Source organism: Liolophura sinensis, chromosome 5 (assembly GCF_032854445.1).
Source record: "Liolophura sinensis isolate JHLJ2023 chromosome 5, CUHK_Ljap_v2, whole genome shotgun sequence".
NCBI classification, from domain to species: domain Eukaryota; kingdom Metazoa; phylum Mollusca; class Polyplacophora; order Chitonida; family Chitonidae; genus Liolophura; species Liolophura sinensis.
In genome coordinates, this window is record NC_088299.1 from 407,287 (window position 1) to 429,546 (window position 22,260).

At 39.5% G+C, this 22,260-nt stretch overlaps 3 protein-coding genes across 4 annotated transcripts in view; 2 read left to right on the plus strand and 1 right to left on the minus strand.

Moving 5' to 3' along the window:
- The first annotated feature begins 199 nt into the window (after window positions 1-199).
- On the plus strand, window positions 200-10,044 carry LOC135465621 (derlin-1-like). The gene is made up of 8 exons (XM_064742899.1): window positions 200-496; window positions 2,959-3,070; window positions 3,257-3,321; window positions 3,729-3,755; window positions 4,233-4,328; window positions 6,423-6,475; window positions 7,890-8,000; window positions 8,531-10,044. Exons 1-8 carry the CDS (start codon window positions 338-340, stop codon window positions 8,661-8,663), a joined length of 756 nt encoding a protein of 251 aa, XP_064598969.1. The 5' UTR covers window positions 200-337; the 3' UTR covers window positions 8,664-10,044.
- Window positions 10,045-13,761: 3,717 nt separating this feature from the next.
- LOC135466017 (chromosome transmission fidelity protein 8 homolog) lies at window positions 13,762-16,842 on the minus strand. The gene is made up of 3 exons (XM_064743406.1): window positions 16,727-16,842; window positions 15,574-15,697; window positions 13,762-14,036 (listed from the first exon to the last, which is right to left on the minus strand). Exons 1-3 carry the CDS (start codon window positions 16,747-16,749, stop codon window positions 13,821-13,823), a joined length of 363 nt encoding a protein of 120 aa, XP_064599476.1. The 5' UTR covers window positions 16,750-16,842; the 3' UTR covers window positions 13,762-13,820.
- Window positions 16,843-16,967: 125 nt separating this feature from the next.
- LOC135465741 (U3 small nucleolar RNA-associated protein 4 homolog) overlaps window positions 16,968-22,260 on the plus strand; it is a 43,472-nt gene continuing 38,179 nt past the window's right edge. For both annotated transcript variants that reach the window (XM_064743066.1, XM_064743067.1), the window contains exons 1-2: window positions 16,968-16,998; window positions 19,094-19,166. The gene's annotated coding sequence lies outside the window, so the exon portion shown is untranslated. The remainder of the gene's footprint in view (window positions 16,999-19,093; window positions 19,167-22,260) is intronic.

Sequence of the window (22,260 nt, forward strand, 5' to 3'; positions counted from 1 at the left end):
ATGTACTACGGGAGACTCATAAAAAATGATAAAGATTGGTAGTATTAATTTTTATTATCAATAGGAAAGAAAATATGAAGCAAACAAATGTCTAAATACTTGAAAATGTGCTTGTTTGTCGTATTTATATTTCGTCCTCATTGCGTGGTTAGATTTTGCAGTAGCGCAGTAGCGGTGAACGTAAACTTCCGGCGTTTTGATGAAAGGACACGTCAGGCTGTAACAGCGGTCGAATTTGTAACAATACGTGTCTAAATAGCGCCCTTATCTGGGCTACTTACTCTTTAGAAGTGTTTGGATTCTTGGAAACCTCTAGTGGTCTGTTTAAAAACTGACAATGGCGTCGAATGACTTGGGAGACTGGTACAGGAGCATTCCTCGAATCACCAAGTATTGGTTCACTGGCTCAATCGTCCTGCCTATCATTGGAAGAATTGGACTGGTGCATCCTATGTGGATGATTTTGGATTTTTCATCAACCTTTTACAAATGCCAGGTTAGCAACAGTAACATTTAATTAGCGACGGTGCTACTCTTGGGAAGACCACAGGAGCTCTCGTTGCACTCCAATAGTACATGATCTGTTGGGCTAGTCCGAATTCCTGACACCAAGCACAACATATATTTCGTGTTGTGGTGGTCATTGGCGCCTAAACCCACTCAGGCAAAAAAGTTAGCTGGCACCCTTGAAGGTGTCAGGGGGTATTCTACTTCAAGCGATGAAAATTAACATTTAATACTGGCCAACAAAGTTAAAACAACCTTCACAAAATCTCTGAATAATTTATTTTTGTGCACATACCTCAAAAAGAGTCTGACACTGAGTATATTGATCGCTACTGGTCACCAAATGTCGAATTTGATACACACTTGTTTTCCATTGCCATAACTCGCGCCAGCAGTGAAGTAGTATACACATTCTGGACAAGTCCCAAGTCAGCATGACAGGAAAGGTCAACCACGTTTAGTTCTACTTTAGGCATTTGGCAAAAGCCACCTAGCACATTGATCAGCAAAGAAAATTTCAGTCTGAAATTTAATTCCATCGTGTGCTTTTGTTTTTTTTTCTGGGGGCTTGATAAAACGCTGTGGAGCGTGGCTACGCAGACTATGTACGAAACTATACAGACTTTTTGTGGTGATGATGTTTTACAAGGATTCATGGTGACTTATTTTTGCTACGTAGGTCAGGGCTTCCTGATTTTTGGAACTTTTCTCCAGCCTCGTGTAGTTGCTCAGTATAAACATCTATAGACCTATTTTTTATTAATAGCCTGTGCAGATTGCATGCATAACATGGACTGTCGTTCTGGTGTAACTGGAGCCCGAAGTCTATGTTCAAGGGTTTCAGCTGCACTGTTGCCCACCTTCTACGTAGTGAAAAGACTTGTACTTCTTGGATGCTTCCCTTTTAACTCAAATTTTTCATCCATATCGAAAAATATTGTTCGTACGACATCAGTTTGACAGGCGGCATGTAGTTTGTTTCACGTTGTACGTTGACTTTTCCCATCGTGCTGATGTAAGCAAACGAGACTTACCGAGAATTTGTGTACGCATTCCAGCGTCCGATCGTGTGACCCAGTGGCTTCCAGCCGCCAAAAACCGAGTTGCTCCAAGCTGTAAGGTCGACCTATGCCCGGTTTTATGAACAATTGATGCCATTATTTGCGTTATCCATTACAATCTTGAAGCAAAATGGACATCTTTATTCCACTTGCACACAGAGGTTAGATCATGGTTGATAATGTTGTGAGAGTACAAAAAGTTCTTGACTGTATTCAAAGAATTTTGGATATGAAAATGCAATAAATTCCATTCTATAGTAGTCCTGGAAAACAAGGATGAAGAGAAAATCTGAATTCAACATTTCAGTAATCGAAAGTGATCTTTATTTCTAAGATTGTAGGCATTTGTTTTTGGTGTTATATCTTTGAATTAGTAAGGATTTTAGGTACATGTATGGTGTAGGGGGCCCATTGATGATTTCATGAAAAAATAAAAAGGATGTGTTCGGATCCATGCTGTATAAGGGTTCCCATTTTAGTTCGTTTAAAAGAGATTTATATGAAGTTCGACGTAATCCCCCCTGTGCACTATAATACTGCTCGGCATTGGATGTTTTCCAATAAGTTAGATAGTGCCACGCTGCAGTTGAATATCCCCGTATTCAATAGAAGACATTATTAAGCCACAGTACAGTTTAATCTTACGCTTTCTAGTACATGTTTGCCTGGCCCGACTAATCATACTCAATTTCATGTTACTTTTCTTAACTATGGCTCTTAAATGCTCATTCCATTTACCATTGTGCTGCGGAATAATGTTTATGGGACTGAACTCTTCACCTCAACGCCATCTAAATACAATGTCAGATGTGAGGGGTTATTTTTCATTGATATTAAGAAAATAGTTTGACAGCATTAAATGACACAAGTCATTGACTAGCCCAGTTTGACAAACAAACAAAATCACGATTAAGTTTAATCTCCGATTTTGCTAAATCTGAAATTACTTCAGACAAGGATGTATCATGTACAAATATATTAATATTGCATTCAATATTCATACTAATATCTTTGACAAAAATGAAGAAGAGAAGCCTTGTGGGGCACCAGCATATATGTAGATATGCCCCCTTCTTGAAACGTAGACTTAATTTAATGGTTAAGTGCTAACCAAATATGTAAGCCTCTGCCCTCCCATAATTTGTAGATGTGGGCAAAGGCAGAACACTCTGTTGTCTCGTCATAAACGTGCTAGTTTCCTGATTGGTGTTTAGCGAATGACTTCTACTGTCTATTTTTTATATGTTATGTATAATTCCATCAATCATATTGAAAAATTATGAAAGAATAATTATAATAATAATTATCCACTGTGGCTAAGATGCACATTTTTATCTAATTTCTCCATTTATGTGTGATATACAACATTGTTTCATTTTCTTCATTGTAGATCTGGAGACCTTTAACAGCAGTACTATTTTATCCCATAGCTGGGCCAAGTGGTTTCCATTATTTGATTAACTTGTATTTTCTGTACTCATATTCAACAAGATTAGAAACAGGTAGGTATCTTTTTTTATTACTGTGTTAAATACATTATGGAACATTTAAACTGCATGTATTTTTCCATGTCAATGATAAATTGACATGTTTGAGTTGAGTAAAAACATAATTTACATGTCCCTAATTGTCATCACATTTTTCTACGTATGTCCATTAATAAGTCTTTCTTACTTGTTTCATTTTAGGTGTATTTGATGGCAGACCAGCAGATTATATGTTTATGATGATATTTAACTGGCTGTGCCTTGTTGTATCCTTTTGCTAAGAGTGCCAACATCATGTGTGATTAGTTGGCCTATAGTTAGGCTGACAGGGTACAGAAATCCCCAAACCAGCTTTCGTAAATCAGTCAAACCCTGTACTCGCTGATAAGGCCAGGGCTTCATTGTCTGAGAGTTTGTTTGTCCACATGTAAACATATATACGAAATCATGTTTTTCTTTATAGGACGTTTAAAGTAATGGTATAGATTTTTGTTCTGGCACCAGTTTGATGTCTGTCATAGTGGTGTTCTTGTAGTTACTGTGACATAATTTTCCTAATTTAGCATATAGGTGTTTAATGAACATGGTCCTAAGAAGTTAAGAACCAAATATTTGAATGACTGCAGAATATTTCATATTATCAAAAACGTGTATCCTTAACAGAATATTTCAGATAGTTGGATTCGCAATGAACTTAATGGTAAATACATCGTAGTCTTATACAATTTCACTTAAGTTCAGCTTTTCTCAAGTGACACATTTTGCATGATGCTGAATTACTCATCAACATTTTGGGGCCACTTAAGATTTTTTGTTTGTCACAATTACTTGAGTTGGCATCAAAAGTATCATTTTAAAGACAAACACTATGTGATACATGCATTTTCTTGTATGTCAATAGACTCTGTGCACATGTCAATATTAACCTTGAGTTGCACAAATGCCTTTTATTGTTAAATACTGCTTAGCTATCCGAAATTTAAATCTTTGTCCTGCGAAGATACAGTCTTCCATGTTGTCATACAACTCTGACTTTTCTGCTTCCTAAGCATACCACTTTTGAGTTTACAAGCGTAAGGAAATTAAATGATGCGGTTCATTGATACCTTCTGCATGTATATGTCAGAAAAGTGAAACAAATTGTAACATTATGTGACTTGTGTCTTTTTGGTGACAGTTATTGATGGATCCTATGATACTGAGTGTATTATATGTGTGGTGTCAACTCAACAGAGATGAAATCGTGTCATTCTGGTTTGGTACAAGGTTTAAGGTGAGCTTCTTTCATGTATCTTATCTTAATGCAAGTACTAGCATACATCAAAGATAAAAAGTTTTCTGGATTTGTGCGGAATTCAAGATTTTTTTAACGGAATGAAAGTTCTTTTTCCTGGGAAAAGAATCCATTTTTCCAGAGTCTTAAGAGTTCTCCTCGTTCATCTCTAATACTTTAAACTTTAAATGTATGGCTATACTGTACCTTCTCAGTACTTACACACATTTCAGAAACTGTATACCATTATGCCTTGGGATGGCTATTGTCTTTAGAAGCAAACTCTCTGTGGGCAGTAGGGGATTATCGGTAGTCGATCAGTGACAGTAGTCCACACCTTCATCTTACCTCAGTGAGCCTCACCTGCTTGGTAAGGCAGGATAGAGACACACTGCTGGGTTTTTAAAGATTCACTTTTTGTGCCATTGAATGATTGTATTCGGCAGAGATGGACTGAATGGCAACATGTAAAAAAGAAGAAAAAGCACACCGAGAGAGAGAATATATCCATGTAGAGAGAGAATAAAAGAAACAAATGCGTCTTCTCAACTTTCTACTAAATTGCGAATGCCTTGTTCTTCTCAAGGAATGAAGTATAACAGTTTGTCAGTTTAGGGTCTGGCCACTAACTTAAGGGAGGAATTCACAAACTTTTCATTTCATGCAGCTGTGTTTACCCTACTTTGACATTTAGCCAGGGGTACATGTTATTACACACAGTAGTGTCCCTGACAACAGAAACAAAGACTTCATATAGTACCGTAGACTTGCAGTCCTGTCGTTATTTCATTATCATTGGCTATATAACAAGCACACAAATGCTCCATTAAACTACAACAGAACTAGTGCCACATAATAGTTGGATAATTTTTAGTTCCATGTACATGCTACATGTATGTCCTATCTAAGTGGTTAAAGAGCGTGGTTTACCAGCTGATAACTTCAGCAAGTTATAACACACTTAAGTGGGTGAAACTACATGTAACCACATAAAACATTGCTGTATGTAATAACAGCGAGTTATAACACACTTAAGTGGGTGAAACTACATGTAACCACATAAAACATTGCTGTATGTAATAACAGCGAGTTATAACACACTTAAGTGGGTGAAACTACATGTAACCACATAAAACATTGCTGTATGTAATAACAGCGAGTTATAACACATTTAAGTGGGTGAAACTACATGTAACCACATAAAACATTGTTGTATGTTATAACAGCAAGTTATAACACACTTAAGTGGGTGAAACTACATGTAACCACATAAAACATTGCTGTATGTAATAACAGCGAGTTATAACACACTTAAGTGGGTGAAACTACATGTAACCACATGAAACATTGCTGTATGTAATGCTCGAGACATTAAATGAGTACAATTAGTAGCATCAAACCCGTAACTCAATAAGGCTCATCGTCAAGCTAACAACTCAGTTGGATATTAACAATGCTAACTGGTATGGGGATTAAAACAGTTTACCCCTTACTGCTAATAATACTAACTACTGGTTCATATTACACAAAGTAATACATTTAACAGTACAAAGAAACGCATGAACAGTGATTACTGCATGATACTTGGGGTAACATAAACACATATACTCTTTCAGTTGTTACTACATACTAACAAAGCCATCCTGACTATCGACAAAAGGCTTGTAGGTTGGCTAACATGTATTATAGATTGGCATTACACCGAGTCTCTGTTACTGACAATAACCTAATTCAAGTTACAGAATAAAGCCCTTACAGGCCAAGGCTTCTCATGCCATCTGACACCATTCATTGTAAATAGTGTACTCCTCCTATATCATGGCAATAATCAACGTCATTTTCAGTACAAGATGTATTTATTTATTTAGTGTTTTACGCCATACTCAAGAATATTTCACATACATGACGACGGCCAACATTATGGTGGGAGGAAACCGGAGAGAGCTTGGAACCCCACAACCATAGGCAGGTTCACGAGGGCCACCTTCAGTACAAGAAGTATTGACATAGTATGGTGTTACAGTGGTGTCACCACCAAAACAATTATTTTTGGCTGTTATTTTTTATCATTGCTTGTTGTATTTTATTCCTCAGGCCATGTATCTGCCCTGGGTTTTGCTGGCATTCAATATGATCATTGGACAAGGGTAAGTCCCAATCACAAAATACGAACGCTTTGTGGAGACAAAATGCAGGTCCAACATATTCTATAAGGCAATTTATAGATCACTGGACATTTTACTTTCTCCTAGTTAGACAATTTTCTTATTTTCTGGAAATTCCTGAAAGAGAAGTGTTCCAAAGAACCAAAAAAACAAACATCACCTGACTTGTTCGGATTTTTGTAAAAGTAATATCCTCTATGACATGTGTGACTTCCTATGGATGTATCTCGGGATCGGTTATCCTTGTAAACCCTTGGCCATTCTTGGCCTTGGATCTTTTCCACACAATATCAAATCAAACTCCTGTGCATTCATTCAAGACCACTTATCTTCCACCAATATGGTTTGCAAGTCCGTTTATCACATGTGGAAAAGTTTGACATAACCTTGCCAAAGATTGTTTGTTTGTCTCAGTTACTTCGCATTCCTCCAGCCATAAAACTGACTGCCATTCAGGGTTCACATCCTACCCCCATCGAAAAGTTGGAAAAGCCTTGAAAACAAATGAAAAAAATCAAGGCCTTGGTTAGCCTTGAAAACACAAATACTACCTTGAAAGGGTCTTGATCATTAACTTTTGTGTTGTTTTCATTTGTTTTGTTTTTTTTCAATTCTGTATTTGAGAAAACAGGAATATGTTTTTTGTTGAAATACATGTTATTATAAAAATAAAACATAATGACATAAGACCGCAAAAGTTGTATGCTGCTGTGTCCGGTACAGCTTATAAGTGTCTTGCAAAGTGTCTGGTGTCTTACAAAGTGTCTGGTACATACATGTATGTATCGAGAATTAAAAGATGGTCATGGAGAATTACTGAAAAGTGTATCCACGTCTTTTGAGCGACGATCTGAAGTATAAGCCGACTAACTACTGATGCATCAGATTGGTCACATTGTATGCGTTTGCCTGTGAAAGTCTCAGAAGATGTTCTGATCATACTTTTTTGGTGGTTGTTGAAGTCATGTGTTGTCTGTATAGGCGAACTGGACTACGCCTGGCCTGCTTTGACATAGAGTTGAATAATGATGTGTTTCGTCAATGACAACTGGCTCAAACATCCAAAGTGTAAAGACTGACTGTGCAAACTTGTTGAAAAAAGTAAAGCAACGTGCAGTGAGTGTAAAAAAGATTTTTGATATCGCCAAGATGGGTGAGGCAGTACTGTGATCCCATCTTCAGGGTAAAAAACAAACCGAGTCTCAAGTGTTAAAGTGGAATCAGTCTGATACATAGGTCTTGAAAAATGTCAAACTAACCTTGAAAAAGGTCTTGAAAAAATTCTGTCCTGGGAGTATGAATCCTGGCCATTGTATAAGTGCAAAAAATCTACAGCAGTAAACAATTGTCAATCGATCACTCAGAGTAATAGTTATGTATGAAATGTGTTTTACAGTGGGCTGTTTGAGCTGATCGGAATTCTGGTGGGCCACTTGTACTTCTTCCTCATGTTCAAGTATCCACAAGACTTTGGGGGAACCAGGTTGCTTCATACACCATCATTTCTGTAAGTTTATATTGTTCATTCACCAACGGGCAGATTATACTGACCACTGATAGTAGGCCACATCTACAAGATAAATTTTGTTAGTCTTGTCTCAGGGTTATAATTTCAACACCAGTTTTCACCATGCTCTCATGCACAAGAACGGGTAGGCTACAGCGACACAACTGACTGACAGGAGTTTAGTTTTCTGTTCATATTGTAATTTGACATCCACAATTGCTTCTTTACGTACGTGTACATACTTGGTCAAAAAGAAACCAGTAGTTTTATTAGCAGCTTCATCTTCATTAAATCCTCCACTTTCAACGGCTGTGTTAGAGAATGTTTGTCAGACCTCAGGGTAGGCATAATATTTGGCCTAAAATTCATGACAGATTTACGCATTTTGAAATCGCCTCTGATAATGCACTACTTTGGGCAAAACTTTGGTAAAATACAATACAAACTGAATTCACCATTTTGTAGCTGATGCAATTTGCTGGGCCTTGCATTGGATCCACGTTACACCCTGTCTTTGTCTCTTGTCGCAGATACAATTGGTTACCGAATCGCCAGGGAGGTGTGTCTGGGTTTGGAATGGCACCATCAAACAGGATGAGACGGGACAATGATGGTGGGGCGCGTCACCGCTGGGGGCAAGGCAATCAGCTGGGCGGTAACTGACATGGTTACATATCGAGTAGGAGTGATGGAAGGAAGGAATGATGTTCAATGACATACACACAGCCAGCTGCAGTACTCCATCAGCGTTAGAGTGTTGGAGGCATCTTGTCATGCAGTTCTTGTGCGATATAAAGATCATTGTCAATAAGTGTTTTAATGACTGAATTAATGGCTTAATAAGAAGCATAATCTCTAAAACAGTTTTGAACAACTGGCTTAAGTATGGTGTTACAGCTGTAAGACAGAGCATGTATTGAAAGACAAATGCTTAAAAATATGTTTCTTGTGCATGAACTGCCCCTTCAAAGAAGGGCCCTACAGTAAACATTTTATTGAACTTTGATGGAATTTCATGTTTCTTATTTTTCTCTCTATGTTATTTTCTATGAAATCCCTACATGTATCTTAGCTGGCATAAAGAAGAGAAAAACACACCCCATCAGACATCATATAACCCTATAATATGTACATGTTATAGCAGGATTATCTGTAGTCTATGAACTGTAATACAGCTACAGCAAAAATTTGCAGCAGCCATTTTCATAACACCAATATATGCAACCAGTGAAGAATTTGTGCCCAATATAATCATTATTGTACATGTGCATGTGATACTGTCACGGTCTTTGATTTTAGGAATTTAATTCCTTGTTTATAGCAGTTCACAAAATTAACAAATCATTAATTTCAGGGTGAGTGTACTGTGATTGAATTATATTTGTAAGTAAATTTCACATATGCATGTTCCATCACGTGCATTCAATTTATTTTTGAAACTTCGGGGGCAACAGTTGTATATGGGTTTTTAGCTCGAATTGAAATATACTGTGCAGTACATTATCATCACTCATTGCAGGTCTCTGAAAATGAAGAATAATCGAAAGGGTTTTCTGTTCATTTTAGTGTCATTCATTAATTGGGATTGTAATATATTTATTTTGATTAGCTGGAAGATTTGGAAGATTGTCTCTTATCGGTTCGTGTAACATAAAGATTGTCCTATTTTGTTTGTTACAACGTTTTTCAGTGTATGATATGGTGTATTTATGTAACTACATAATTGCCATATATGTTATATCTATATCATTTGTGTTTGCTGCACAGTGTAAATTTCTGTGACCTTACATTATAATACATCATTCTAATACAAAGTAACAAAATTAAGTGGTTGAGACAGAAGTTTTTGCTGTTGTTGAACTTTAAAATACATGCAGTTTCAAGTATCTTAAGAACCAGTTATATTAGAATGTTGATTGGTACATGTACTTTCTTTAGTTTAGTAGAAAGGTATGTACCTGTAATTAACAGACAGTGCTGGAGTCTGAGGTTTTGAACAGTTTCATTTTTAGAGAATAATCAAGATGCAGTGACATAGACTTAAGTTGTTTTGCAGGCTTGCTTATTTGTGATTTTCGAGCCAGAGAATCAGTCTGACAGGTTTAAGATTAATTTATTTATTTGATTGGTGTTTTACGCAGTACTTAAGAATATTTCACTTATATGATGGCGACCAGCATTATGGTGGGTGGAAACCGGGCAGAGCCCAGGAGAAACCCACGACCATCCACAGGTTGCTGGCAGACCTTCCCACTTACAGGAGGAGAGGAAGCCAGCATGAGCTGGACTTCAACTCACAGTGTCCGCATTGGTGAGAGACTCGTGGGTCATTACGGTTAGCGCGCTAACCAACTGAGCCATGGAGGCCCCAGGTTTAAGATTCAGGTGCAATCTTGATTCTGGTTATGCTTAAACTTGGCAATATTATACTTTCTCACCAGGCTTGATCTAGTCCAGGTCCTGGGGCTGCTTGCACAAAGTGATCGTACCTACAGTGGTGACACTTGTTAAAAGCATATGTTGTCATGATAGTCATAGTCAACTTGGGCTACAATTGATTTGTGCAAAAGGCCCCTGGTAGGGTATAGCGATGGTATACTGTACCTGGATGGGATGTCATGTCTGGTGTCTTCAGCATGGTATTTTTACTGATCCAGTGCTATAAATAGATTTCCATTGGAAATTTCCAAATAAACATTGCAAGGAGACACCCTTGTTATGTGATCAACTTAAACATAAACACCTGTGGTATATTTGATGTTAGTACAGTGAGTGAGTGAGTGAGGGTTTGGGGTTTAACGTCGTACTCAACAACTATGCTAGGCATATCCATGCTTTTATCAGAAAATTCCCAAGTAGAAGGCTACCAACACTGGTGTTATAGGCTTGATTTAGACATGGAGCAGGACAAAATTTTTCAATTCATGGAGACATGTGTAACAAACATTATATGAACACTGGCAAATTTTTGATCAGGAGGACAGTCTGATACATCCATGCTGGGCCTACCATGGGTGTGCGATCAAGTCAGGATGGCAGTATGATACACCCATGCTGGGCCTACCATGGGTGTGCGATCAAGTCAGGATGGCAGTATAATACACCAATGCTGGGCCTACCATGGGTGTGCGATCAAGTCAGGATGGCAGTATAATACACTCATGCTGGGCCTACCATGGGTGTGCGATCAAGTCAGGATGGCAGTATAATACACTCATGCTGGGCCTACCATGGGTGTGCGATCAAGTCAGGATGGCAGTATAATACACTCATGCTGGGCCTACCATGGGTGTGCGATCAAGTCAGGATGGCAGTATAATACACCAATGCTGGGCCTACCATGGGCACGCAATCAAGTCAGGATGGCAGTATAATACACCCATGCTGGGCTTACCATGGGCGTGCGATCAAGTCAGGATGGCAGTATAATACACCAATGCTGGGCCTACCATGGGCGTGCGATCAAGTCAGGATGGCAGTATAATACACCAATGCTGGGCCTACCATGGGCGTGCGATCAAGTCAGGATGGCAGTATAATACACCAATGCTGGGCCTACCATGGGCACGCAATCAAGTCAGGATGGCAGTATAATACACCAATGCTGGGCCTACCATGGGCGTGCGATCAAGTCAGGATGGCAGTATAATACACCAATGCTGGGCCTACCATGGGCGTGCGATCAAGTCAGGATGGCAGTATAATACACCAATGCTGGGCCTACCATGGGCACGCAATCAAGTCAGGATGGCAGTATGATACACCAATGCTGGGCCTACCATGGGCGTGCGATCAAGTCAGGATGGCAGTATAATACACCAATGCTGGGCCTACCATGGGCGTGCGATCAAGTCAGGATGGTAGTATAATACACCCATGCTGGGCCTACCATGGGCGTGCGATCAAGCCAGGATGGCAGTATGATGCACCAATGCTGGGCCTACCATGGGCATGCAATCAAGTCAGGATGGCAGTATGATACACCAATGCTGGGCCTACCATGGGCATGCAATCAAGTCAGGATGGCAGTATGATACACCAATGCTGGGCCTACCATGGGCGTGCGATCAAGTCAGGGTAGCAGCATGATACACCAATGCTGGGCCTACCATGGGCACGCAATCAAGTCAGGATGGCAGTATGATACACCAATGGGCACCATGGGCACGCAATCAAGTCAGAATGGCAGTATAATACACCCATGCTGGACCTGTTACGGGCATGCGATCAAGTCAGGATGGCAGGAGGAAGTGGATTGAGACCTTCCACGTTTGGTCCGGCCATGATGGGCATAAGATCCAGATCTACTGTACTCTCTGACTGGGTGGAGGTATGGTATCTGCCAAGACAGCACAGTCAATGAATATACTAGTGCTAGAATCATTCGACTTTAATAAAGGATGATTCTGTTGTAATGTAACACAACATTGACAATATCAAACTGCAAGATAAAAAAACAAATCACTTCTAATAATAACTAGTGTTTCCTCCCCCCATAATTCTGGCCACTGTTGTATACCGATAAGTAAGGCGTAAAACACCAATCAATTACATAAATAGCAACCACCAGGGGACAAAGTCACCAGGATAACCATTCCTGAGGCATCAACATCAATTCGCAAACTGAACTGGGCCGCAGGGGAAGACGACAGCAGTGGCCATACATTTCAATCAAACACTAGTGGCAAATTTGCAAATACTTACTCCAGTTGAATTAAACGCCGAGGTCTGTTTTCAACAATTACTGATATTTACCTGCAGGTAAATTTTAGAAATTGTTGAAAATAAACCTTAGCGTTTCATTTAATTGAATTAACAGATACTGAACTGGTTTTCCTTGTAGGTCTAGGTCAAGAGCAAACCAACCCACCAACCAACCCCTTCTCCACCAATACACTGGCAGGGCATCATTTTATGCCTGTTGCGTTTAGTCATAAAATTTCATTTCACAAGGTATTTCATGTCAGTCATTATAGGTTGTGTGTGATACACCATGCAATCAGTCATGACTATGGCATCTACTAACACGAACCGCAGTCCACCACGTCATTATGCAATGCTCACCTCCTAACTGCCTGCATCACAAGTACATATCATTATGACCGTGAACCGTAATGTTCACTTGTACTGTCCCCAAGGGACCGTGGACTGCAGACCACTACAAGTATGTCATTATGTCTGTGAACCGTAATGTTCCCTTGTACTGTCCCCAAGGGACCGCAGACCACAAGCACGTCATTATGACCATGAACCGTAATGTTCACTTGTATAGTCCCCAAGGGACCGCAGACCACTACAAGCACGTCATTATGACAGTGAACCGTAATGTTCACTTGTACTGTTCCCAAGGAACCGCAGACCACTACAAGCACGTCATTATGACCATGAACTGTATTGTCCCCAAGGGACCGCAGACCACTACAAGCACGTCATTATGACAGTGAACCGTAATGTTCACTTGTACTGTTCCCAAGGAACCGCAGACCACTACAAGCACGTCATTATGACCATGAACTGTAATGTTCACTTGTACTCTCCTCGGGGAACCATGAACTGCAGTCCCCTGCATGTCATACTTACAAGGGGGACTGCTGTCCCAATACTGTACAAGGCCTGCTTTCTTTGCATACCATTATCAGCCATGTGATTACAATAAAGCCTTACAATATGTCAGTCCCAATTTAGGACCTATTAAGATATAAAATAGTTGGATAAACTTTAACATAAAATAATCAAGTCTTGTTATTTACTTAAAAGCTTGCTTGATTTATTAACAACACATAGTTATATATTTACAATAGTATGAATTTGAAAAATGTGTTACACAGTTTTTGGAACATGAGCAATAATGGGTTTTGGTCGAGTTTTGAATAACAGTCTTTTCTTGATAATGGCTTTAACAATGTAACTTGATTCTTTAACCTCTGACTGGTCAAGTGACCTAGGTGTGGATTTAGACAAAACAGCAAAGGGCTTCTCCATGTCCACAACTTTGCCATAGAGAATGTGGTGACCAATAATGAGAACTGGAACATTCTGAAACAGTCATATTAAACATCTCAAAGCATTAGAGAGTAACAGAATAAACACAAAATTAGGAGAATAAGTATAACAGGTGATATGTCACCTGTTAAAGTGGAATTTCCCTTTAGTTTAGTGCTAGAAGCGTGGACCAGAGATCCAGAGATCACTGGTACAAATCCCCAGATAAAGTCCTGTCACATAAGTATGACAAAACTTCAAGGAAAAAGAAAATAACTGCAAGAGACAAAAAACTTGCTCAATGAAAATCTGTTGTAGATAAAAGCAGCATCGTTTATTCTGTAATGTTGTAGTGCATGTGTACTTACATACGTTTCATGAGTGCACATACACCGATATTTGTAATGTAAGATGAGAAGGAGTTTTATGAGTTTCTCCTTCGTTTAGTCTCACTATTATGTAATGGTCACAGATTTCGTGAACCCTACAAGTTGTACACTTGGCTGAAATTATTTCTGGACTAACAGTGGGACTTGGCTATACATGTACATACTTTGATCATTACTAGAATGATTACTATCATTATATGACAAATTAGGGCATTAATAATGACCAATACCTCAACACCACAGCCACTGAAATGCAGTTTGTTGATGAGCATATATTGTGTCAGGGAAATCATTTTAGTTCAACTTTTGCACCACTGCTTCTTTCTGAGCAAACAATTAACATTAGTTACAAGTATGTGAAGCGTATCTGTAGTATGCTGTTCTCAATACTTGTGGCATTGTTCAGAATGACTGTTTAACTGGAATTTTCTTCATTTAGGCTTCAAAAGTGACAAGAATGGAAGATACAATCACCTGCAGATATACATATACACTTCAACTTAGAATCGGTATGAGATTTTTTAGAGTGAAAACTAGTAATTCACAGTTTAAAACTAACTGATTTTTAACTGTGATCTTTACATTCTTCCCTATACATGACTGTCCACGCAGCAGATAAATATTTTATGAAAAAAAGCATAATATTATAATTAGTGACATCAACAAGGCATAAATGTATTCACATTTAACAAATGACACTAAATACACACATCCAAATTATAAGAGTGTCACCATGCATTAGTTATTAAAAAACACAACAATGCTCCTTGCTTAAAAAAGGCGAGCTAAAAATACTTTCGTAGATTTTTTCAGATTTTCAAACATCTAAAATGGGCTCTTTGAACTACACTACCAGTGGACTACAAACAATATTTAGAGATAAGTGCGTGTAAATAACATTTAGAAATGATAAATTTATTTATTTATTTGATTGGTGTTTTACGTCCTACTCAAGAATATTTCACTTATACAATGGCGGTCAGCATTATGGTGGGTGGAAACCGGGTAGAGCCCGGGGGAAACGCACGACCATCCGCAGGATACTGCCAGACCTTCCCATGTATGGCCGGAGACGAAGCCAGCATGAGCTGGACTTGAACTCACAGCACACAGATCCTGCAACATTTCTCAGTTCTTGTGGAAAATTAGAACTTTCATCAATGATGTCACAACAGCTGATTTTAATCATACATAAGCAGTACCTTCTGAGTAAAGTGAAGATCACCAATGAACTTGCCACTCAAGGGTACAGCTTGTCGTGTCTCAAGGTTACCCTGAAGGTCAACTATCACCCATTCTGGACAGCTCTGCTCTGGGGATCCTTGTCTGAAATATACATTTAATGTTTAACATTTAATGATGTGGACTTTGTACTGCCCTCCACTTCAATCATTTCAGCCAGAATGGTTGCTAGATAAGGAGTAATACCAATTAATTATAACACTTTTAGCATCAGGACTGTTAGTCCATGCAGATGGCCTGAGTGTGATATTTTAAAATGCAAAAATTAGGCCTTGGGACATGCCCTGATAGAGACATGGAACTGAACTGTATCAGCCATACCAGTAGTTCTCAGAGTATTGTTCAATGTTGTTCATTTCCCTGTACCTTCCGGCGTTATCTTTCACCTCATCGTCTGTTTGCCACTGCCTCATCCAAGCGAAATGTCCGAATGTTGTAGCACAATTGCAAAACAGGTGGTAGGGCTAGCCCTAACACACTAGCCATCCCACCTCGGTATCCTTTAATTAACCTAGCGTGGCATGTGAAATCGCACCGAAGGGTTTTCCTTGAGCAAATGTTCCCATGTCAAAAAGAAACCAAACATGGCAGTGGAGGAAAACATCCAGTCTGGTCCCTTCTAAAAAGGTAGGCCACCATCCAAACAATATGTAAGTTTTACTAAGTTAGAACTCGTAGCACGGCTACCAAAGAGCTCCACTGCAGCAATGCAAAACTTCAGCTCAATGGGTAAAGAACTAAAATCGTGACTTTGGTCATTTACATGCAGTGCTTTTTAAGACACCACCCTTAACACTTTGTTTAACAATGTCTTCTCTATTATTGGACGCTGACACTCAGGGTACGCCATAAGCTACAGGCGATCTCAAAATACATGTCAAAACACTTAGAGCATAACTTTAATGGAGTGCTTCAGTGCAATCTTACCAACTGATAGGCTACCGAATAGTGACGTACACACGGAGTCAAAGATTGAATATATACAGACGAGATAAAAAAAAAAAAGGTCGTACTGGGCCCTGCACACCCACGTGTAGCTCTGCCAGCGAATGTGTCTAGCGTTGTTGAAAACCTCATCAGGACTATAGCGATGTACATTAGCTTCAAACTTACATTTTCATCGCTATCTGAACCATGATTACCACTGTAAGAAGATTCGTTCGCGTAGCATACTTTATAGCAGAATGTTCACACAGCTTCGTTAAGTGACGTTTGCCCGCAAACGAGCCAACTCTGTTATTACATTACCCGCCAAATCACAGTGAAGAAAGAACAATTCTGATTAGCTCATTGACAAAAAGCCAACCAATCAGCATGGTGCTTGCATTGGGGAACTCCTACAAAAATGTCAGCCACCGGTGTGCACGTGTGTGGAAATATGACTGGTTTGTACATTTTATATTTTTCTTTCTTTCAGAAAATAGACAAATCACTGCATTATGTTTTTGAGACTGAGAATGCAAGCAATACTTTTTTGAAAATTTGAAAGAAAGTCATAGTGTATTTGGACCCGTTTCTTTCAAAAAACACAGCGTCAGGGGAAGTGTATATAACGATTATTGGACACCATGTGTTCCAGTTTTAATACAGCACACAATCGACGTTTGCTGCCTTCGTGGGGTTCAACACATCAGGTTTTTTTCTGAGGAGGATATACACACACTGGGGAAGTTGAGGTAGTTACACGTGGTGAACTACCGCAAAGTGACGTCAGTTTATCGACGAACCAACTTTTCACAATAAAAAACTGAGAAGTCGCTCAGCTAGCTGGACGCGATAACGTAGCGTCCACGCGGACAATTTCACTAAAAATAACGGGATTTATAAGGCTAGGTTTGATGTCTGGTGTCATTCTGTTACTCTGAGATCTTCCCGCTGTTAGGCTTGGCAACATTTTGTTCGGCCACAGATGGCCCCAAACGAATGTCATTGCGCTCCACTTAAAAACCTTAGGCACTCGCCGTTGCAGTGTGTCTCCTCGTTTGAGACAAAAATTGCAGGCTATTGTAAAGGCTAGGGTGTTGTTGCTGCGGATGATCGTGGGTTTCCCCAGGGCTCTGCCCGGTTTCCTCCCACCATAATGCTGGCTGCCGTCGTATAAGTGAAATATTCTTGAGTACGGCGTTAAACACCAATCAAATAAATAAATAAATATATCAATTCATTCATGCCTCCCTGAATGAGGCTGGCAATATGGAAGATACCCTTTTCAGATATAATCCACATGACAAAGCATGTGTCACATGCACAAGCCCTTACATTACTCATCTGTCTTAAAAGATGTCTAAATACCACATTCAAGCACATCAACTTAAGTAGTGTAGTGGTAGAAACAACCGGCTAGTGATCCAATGTTCTGTCAGATTGATAGGGTGGGGCGTCATTTGTGGTACGTACAAAATGTGCCAGCTTGGTGAATTACTCATGGTTGCCAGTCATAGTACATGATGTAAATTGTCCGTTGTGATGACAGAGATTGTTGGGGACAGTGGTGATATAACTGGAATGCCCTGATCCCAGATAGCCTCTTACCAGTGCGCTATCCTCTGAAACAGGCATCCTTTGGTTTGGTGGTACGAGTCAATTTACGGTGGTAACCAACTCACAGACTACACAACTTTATCTCAACATAGCCTACAACATACATCCTGAAGCTACTTCATTGTATATTCGAAACAAGAGATAAGTGCCTTTTCTGCCCCAGACTTACAGCCAGACAATTGTGTGAGTGCATTTGCTAGGTCTGCAGTATTTGCTTTCCATTTGTGGTTGTCATGAAGCGTCATAAAGTTATCCACAAAAGGCAAGTAGTTGTGCCTGAAATGCCGACAGAATGAGAAGAGGAGCTGGAATATGATGGCGAAGATTAGCAGACATTAAATCCGTGAGACCAATATCGATGGAGAGTCTGTGCCGGTTTTCTGCAATATCTTTAAGGCAGTGGCTTCTCCATGCGAAGCGATGTAAATCAGATTTTTAGTTGCTGCTGTAACACATTCAGTAGTGATGCTAATTCTAACAATAATTTGTGTCCTTATGACAGTGAGACAAGAGGCCCTGTTATTAAAGACGATTTGCATTGAATGGTTTTCCGTTTTTATTTCTCACTGTTAACAGCTGTGTTGGTTGTGGCATCTAGTGCACGCTGCGGTGAGAATACTTTCTGGAGTACAATGTACTTAATATACTTAATTAGCTGAATTACTTAAAAGGGTTGAAAAATACACATCAGAGTTGAACTGAAGTCTGGTAGGCCTGTGTACTCAATAGGTGTATGACCTAAAGTCAAGATATTTTGTACAAGATGTGTACAGGGGGGAGGAGGGGTCAATAAGCTCGGTATTTGAGTGTACAAACTTTATGGACCACCCCTTACCTGTCAAATATGTCTCTATGGCCTTAAGTTTGCAGACACTTATCTTCATTATTTTTTCATCAGTCGATTTACCCTGAGCACAATGTCATTCTGTTATTTCCTAGGCTGCATGGGATGCTGGATGTGATACAACTTCACTTCGGTCGACTTGCTGAATCAGTGCAGGCCAAATGTAAGGTAAGTTATTTGAACTGTTATTTTTATTTTTTAATTTTTAAATTGTCTGCGTGGAAGCCTTTTCGACTGGAGCTGGGTGCTATCGTACGTAGTGTCAAGCCCCAGATCGCTTTTGGCGTAAAAGTTTTGTTTGGCCAAGGATGACCTCTAACCAAGGCCTCCTAATTGGAGTGGGCTCCGTTTAAAAACCTGATGCAGTTACCTCCTGTTTTCAACATACGCTGAGGCTGTTACTACTCCCGTTCGCTTATGTTACAGCATCATGACAGGAACTCGGGCCCACATGGCCTAGGAGATTACCAATTGATGTTGTGCTTGTGATACATTGACAGATGCAAAGATAAGGAACACAAGTGTCTGCAAAATTCAGGCCGTGGAGATGTGATTGATGGGTAATTTTTGTCTCCATTGTCGTGACAAACTGCAGTGGCAACTACATCAGTTTTTTAAATGGAACGTGCTCTAACGTTGGTTTGGATTTTGGCTGGACAAAATTTTGCCAAACCTAACATCAGAGCAGTCTCGGACTACTAATGTCCAGCTAGCTGACCTTCTGAGAAAGGGGACTAATTGACTAACAGAAAGTCAATCTAGTCTTAACTGCCATAGAGTGAAACACCTTGGCTACAGTGCTAAAATAAATGTCAGATTTGTGATAACATATAATTTCTTTTACTCTTGTATTTGCGCAACACAATGACTCGTCAGCCTCTCACCAATGCGCAACTGGCCTCAATAGCTCAGTTGGTAGAGTGTCTGGTTCGAAAGCTGTAGATCAGCTGCGTCAGGCAGTGGTGTAACTTAATTTTTTGGTGCCTGCCATCTGGGCAGCCTGCACCTCAAGTGTGCCCTCAGTGGAAAGAGCCTGCCGTCAGGGCAGGTAATAGCCTTAATCTACTGCCCACAGCCAATGTTCGACAGAGCGACATATTACCAACTTAAAATGTCTTCGACCAAATGGATGACACAATGAAGCACGTGCATAACATATATAAATTGATCATTCTCCTGTCTTGGTCATACTAGTCCAATTAAATTAAACGCAGAGGTCTATAATTTTTGATAATTTCTAATATTTATTTTCCTCAACTTTTAATCGTTGAATTAAAAAGCCCGGTAGGTCCATTCCACAAGGCACTTTGCGTAACGAAGTGGGCATTTAAATCCACTTTGAAATGGCTGCATACATCAATTTCTGGTGTGCATAAAAGAGAATAGGACCTTTATTACCACTCCTGTGAGTATAAATCCATTCCTGAGTCGAAATGTTGTTGAAATCCACAGAAATATTTCCTTTTCCCTCGTCAAAATAACTTTGCGCTGTCATGGCAAGTTGAGCATAATTAAATCTCAGAACAATATTGAAATCAACCTAACAAGACAAGGCAACAAAAACAGTCTTAAATGACAACTAGCGATTTCATTGGTCATCATTGATGAAGAATAGAAAAGAACAATTTATCGAGTCAGTCAGTTCTAAAGGTTCTTGCGGATATCAGTGTGCATATTTGCTTTGTTATTCATGTTTTCTGTCTGTGGCCTCGGGTACAATCTGGATTTGGGAAGCACCAAATGCATCGCGCATGCACACAATGATATTGAAAAGGAAAAAGTCAACACTTTTTCAGGTTTTCTGTATGTAACTAGTCTGAAATTGATTGAACAGTACTGGAGTAATCAAGAAAACCATTGATGAGTACTTTAAAACACCTGGCAGAGTGACCTGTCACCTTTTGAGCAGTTCAATGTAAAACATATGAATTCACCACTATCTGCGCCAGTCACTCATTCTTTATCAAGCAACACGGTACGTTTTGCATTGTTTTCGATTTTAATCGTCCTCTGTAGCAGGTCAGAAACCGCAAACATTGCCGTAGCTGTCAAACGGCCATTGTGTTGTTGTACACACTTCACAGTTTGTTAGAAGCTCGCTCATTGGACCACTGGAGAGATACAGCCAATGGGACAGTGTGTATCAGAGCAGCATTCATTAGAATGTCAGCCTGGCAAAGATTTCACTTCATTATTACTATTACCTGTAGTATATGATTCAAAACTGGATATTTTTTTTGCTGGACTTATTTTTCGTGGTAAATAATTGACCGCCAAATCCGCAAAAATTAGTTCCACGCGAAAATTAAGTACTTCACGCTATCAGAAATTGTTAAAAAAACAGAGCTCAAGGTTTAATTTAATTAAACACAGTCATACAACCTATTGTGATCAGATGATAGAGAACCCATAGCTTTACCTTTGTTTGGATTTTTCGAATAATTTTGCATCTTCTCGTTAGCAATGGATTTGACCTTAAAAATACCAACTAGCCTGTTCTGGGCTTCTCGTACAGGATGTATGCATCGTGGTTACCATACTGCAAGGAGCCGAGTCACGGAGAGCACACAAAACTTCCTCACCCAGTGGCGAAACTGTTGTGAGGCATAGGCACATTTGTCGAGTTAACAACAACAGAATAGTGAAAGGATAACGCTGGACATCCACTGGACATTGCAAGTTGAATTTATTTGTAGAAAAGAAATTTGTATTTAAAGGAGAAAATGGGCATCGAGAAACAGTGTCTTCCCGATCAAGCAGTCTACACGAGCATATAACATGCCCTCAGCAATTTTTGTCACCATTTGGCGTGCAGACATGTTGAGTTACACCACTGTCGGGTCATACCTAAGACCTTTAACAACAAAGTTGTAGCTCCCTTGCTCGGAGTTCATTAAGGGAATAGTGCAACTGGTTGACCCGTGTCAGTATAATGGCTTACTTGCCTTCGGTAAGTCATCTCAGTGAAGCAGCACTACATAAAAGAGCGGTGGAAATTCTTCCTGCAATATGCACTTTAAGGACTCTGCGTCATATGTCTGAAAAATTGTTATGTACGATGTCAAACCCCAAGCACTCACTCTCACCAATGTGGTCCTATACAATATAACGCTTTATTTTAAAGTTCTGATTTGATACTAGAGTTATATCTCCATGTCTTTTGTTCCTGTTCAAAGACTGTCTACCTACTTCTCAACGACAGCAGCTTATGAGGAGAATATCATCCAAACCATGATAAATTGGTAATGGGGTAAAACCAAAT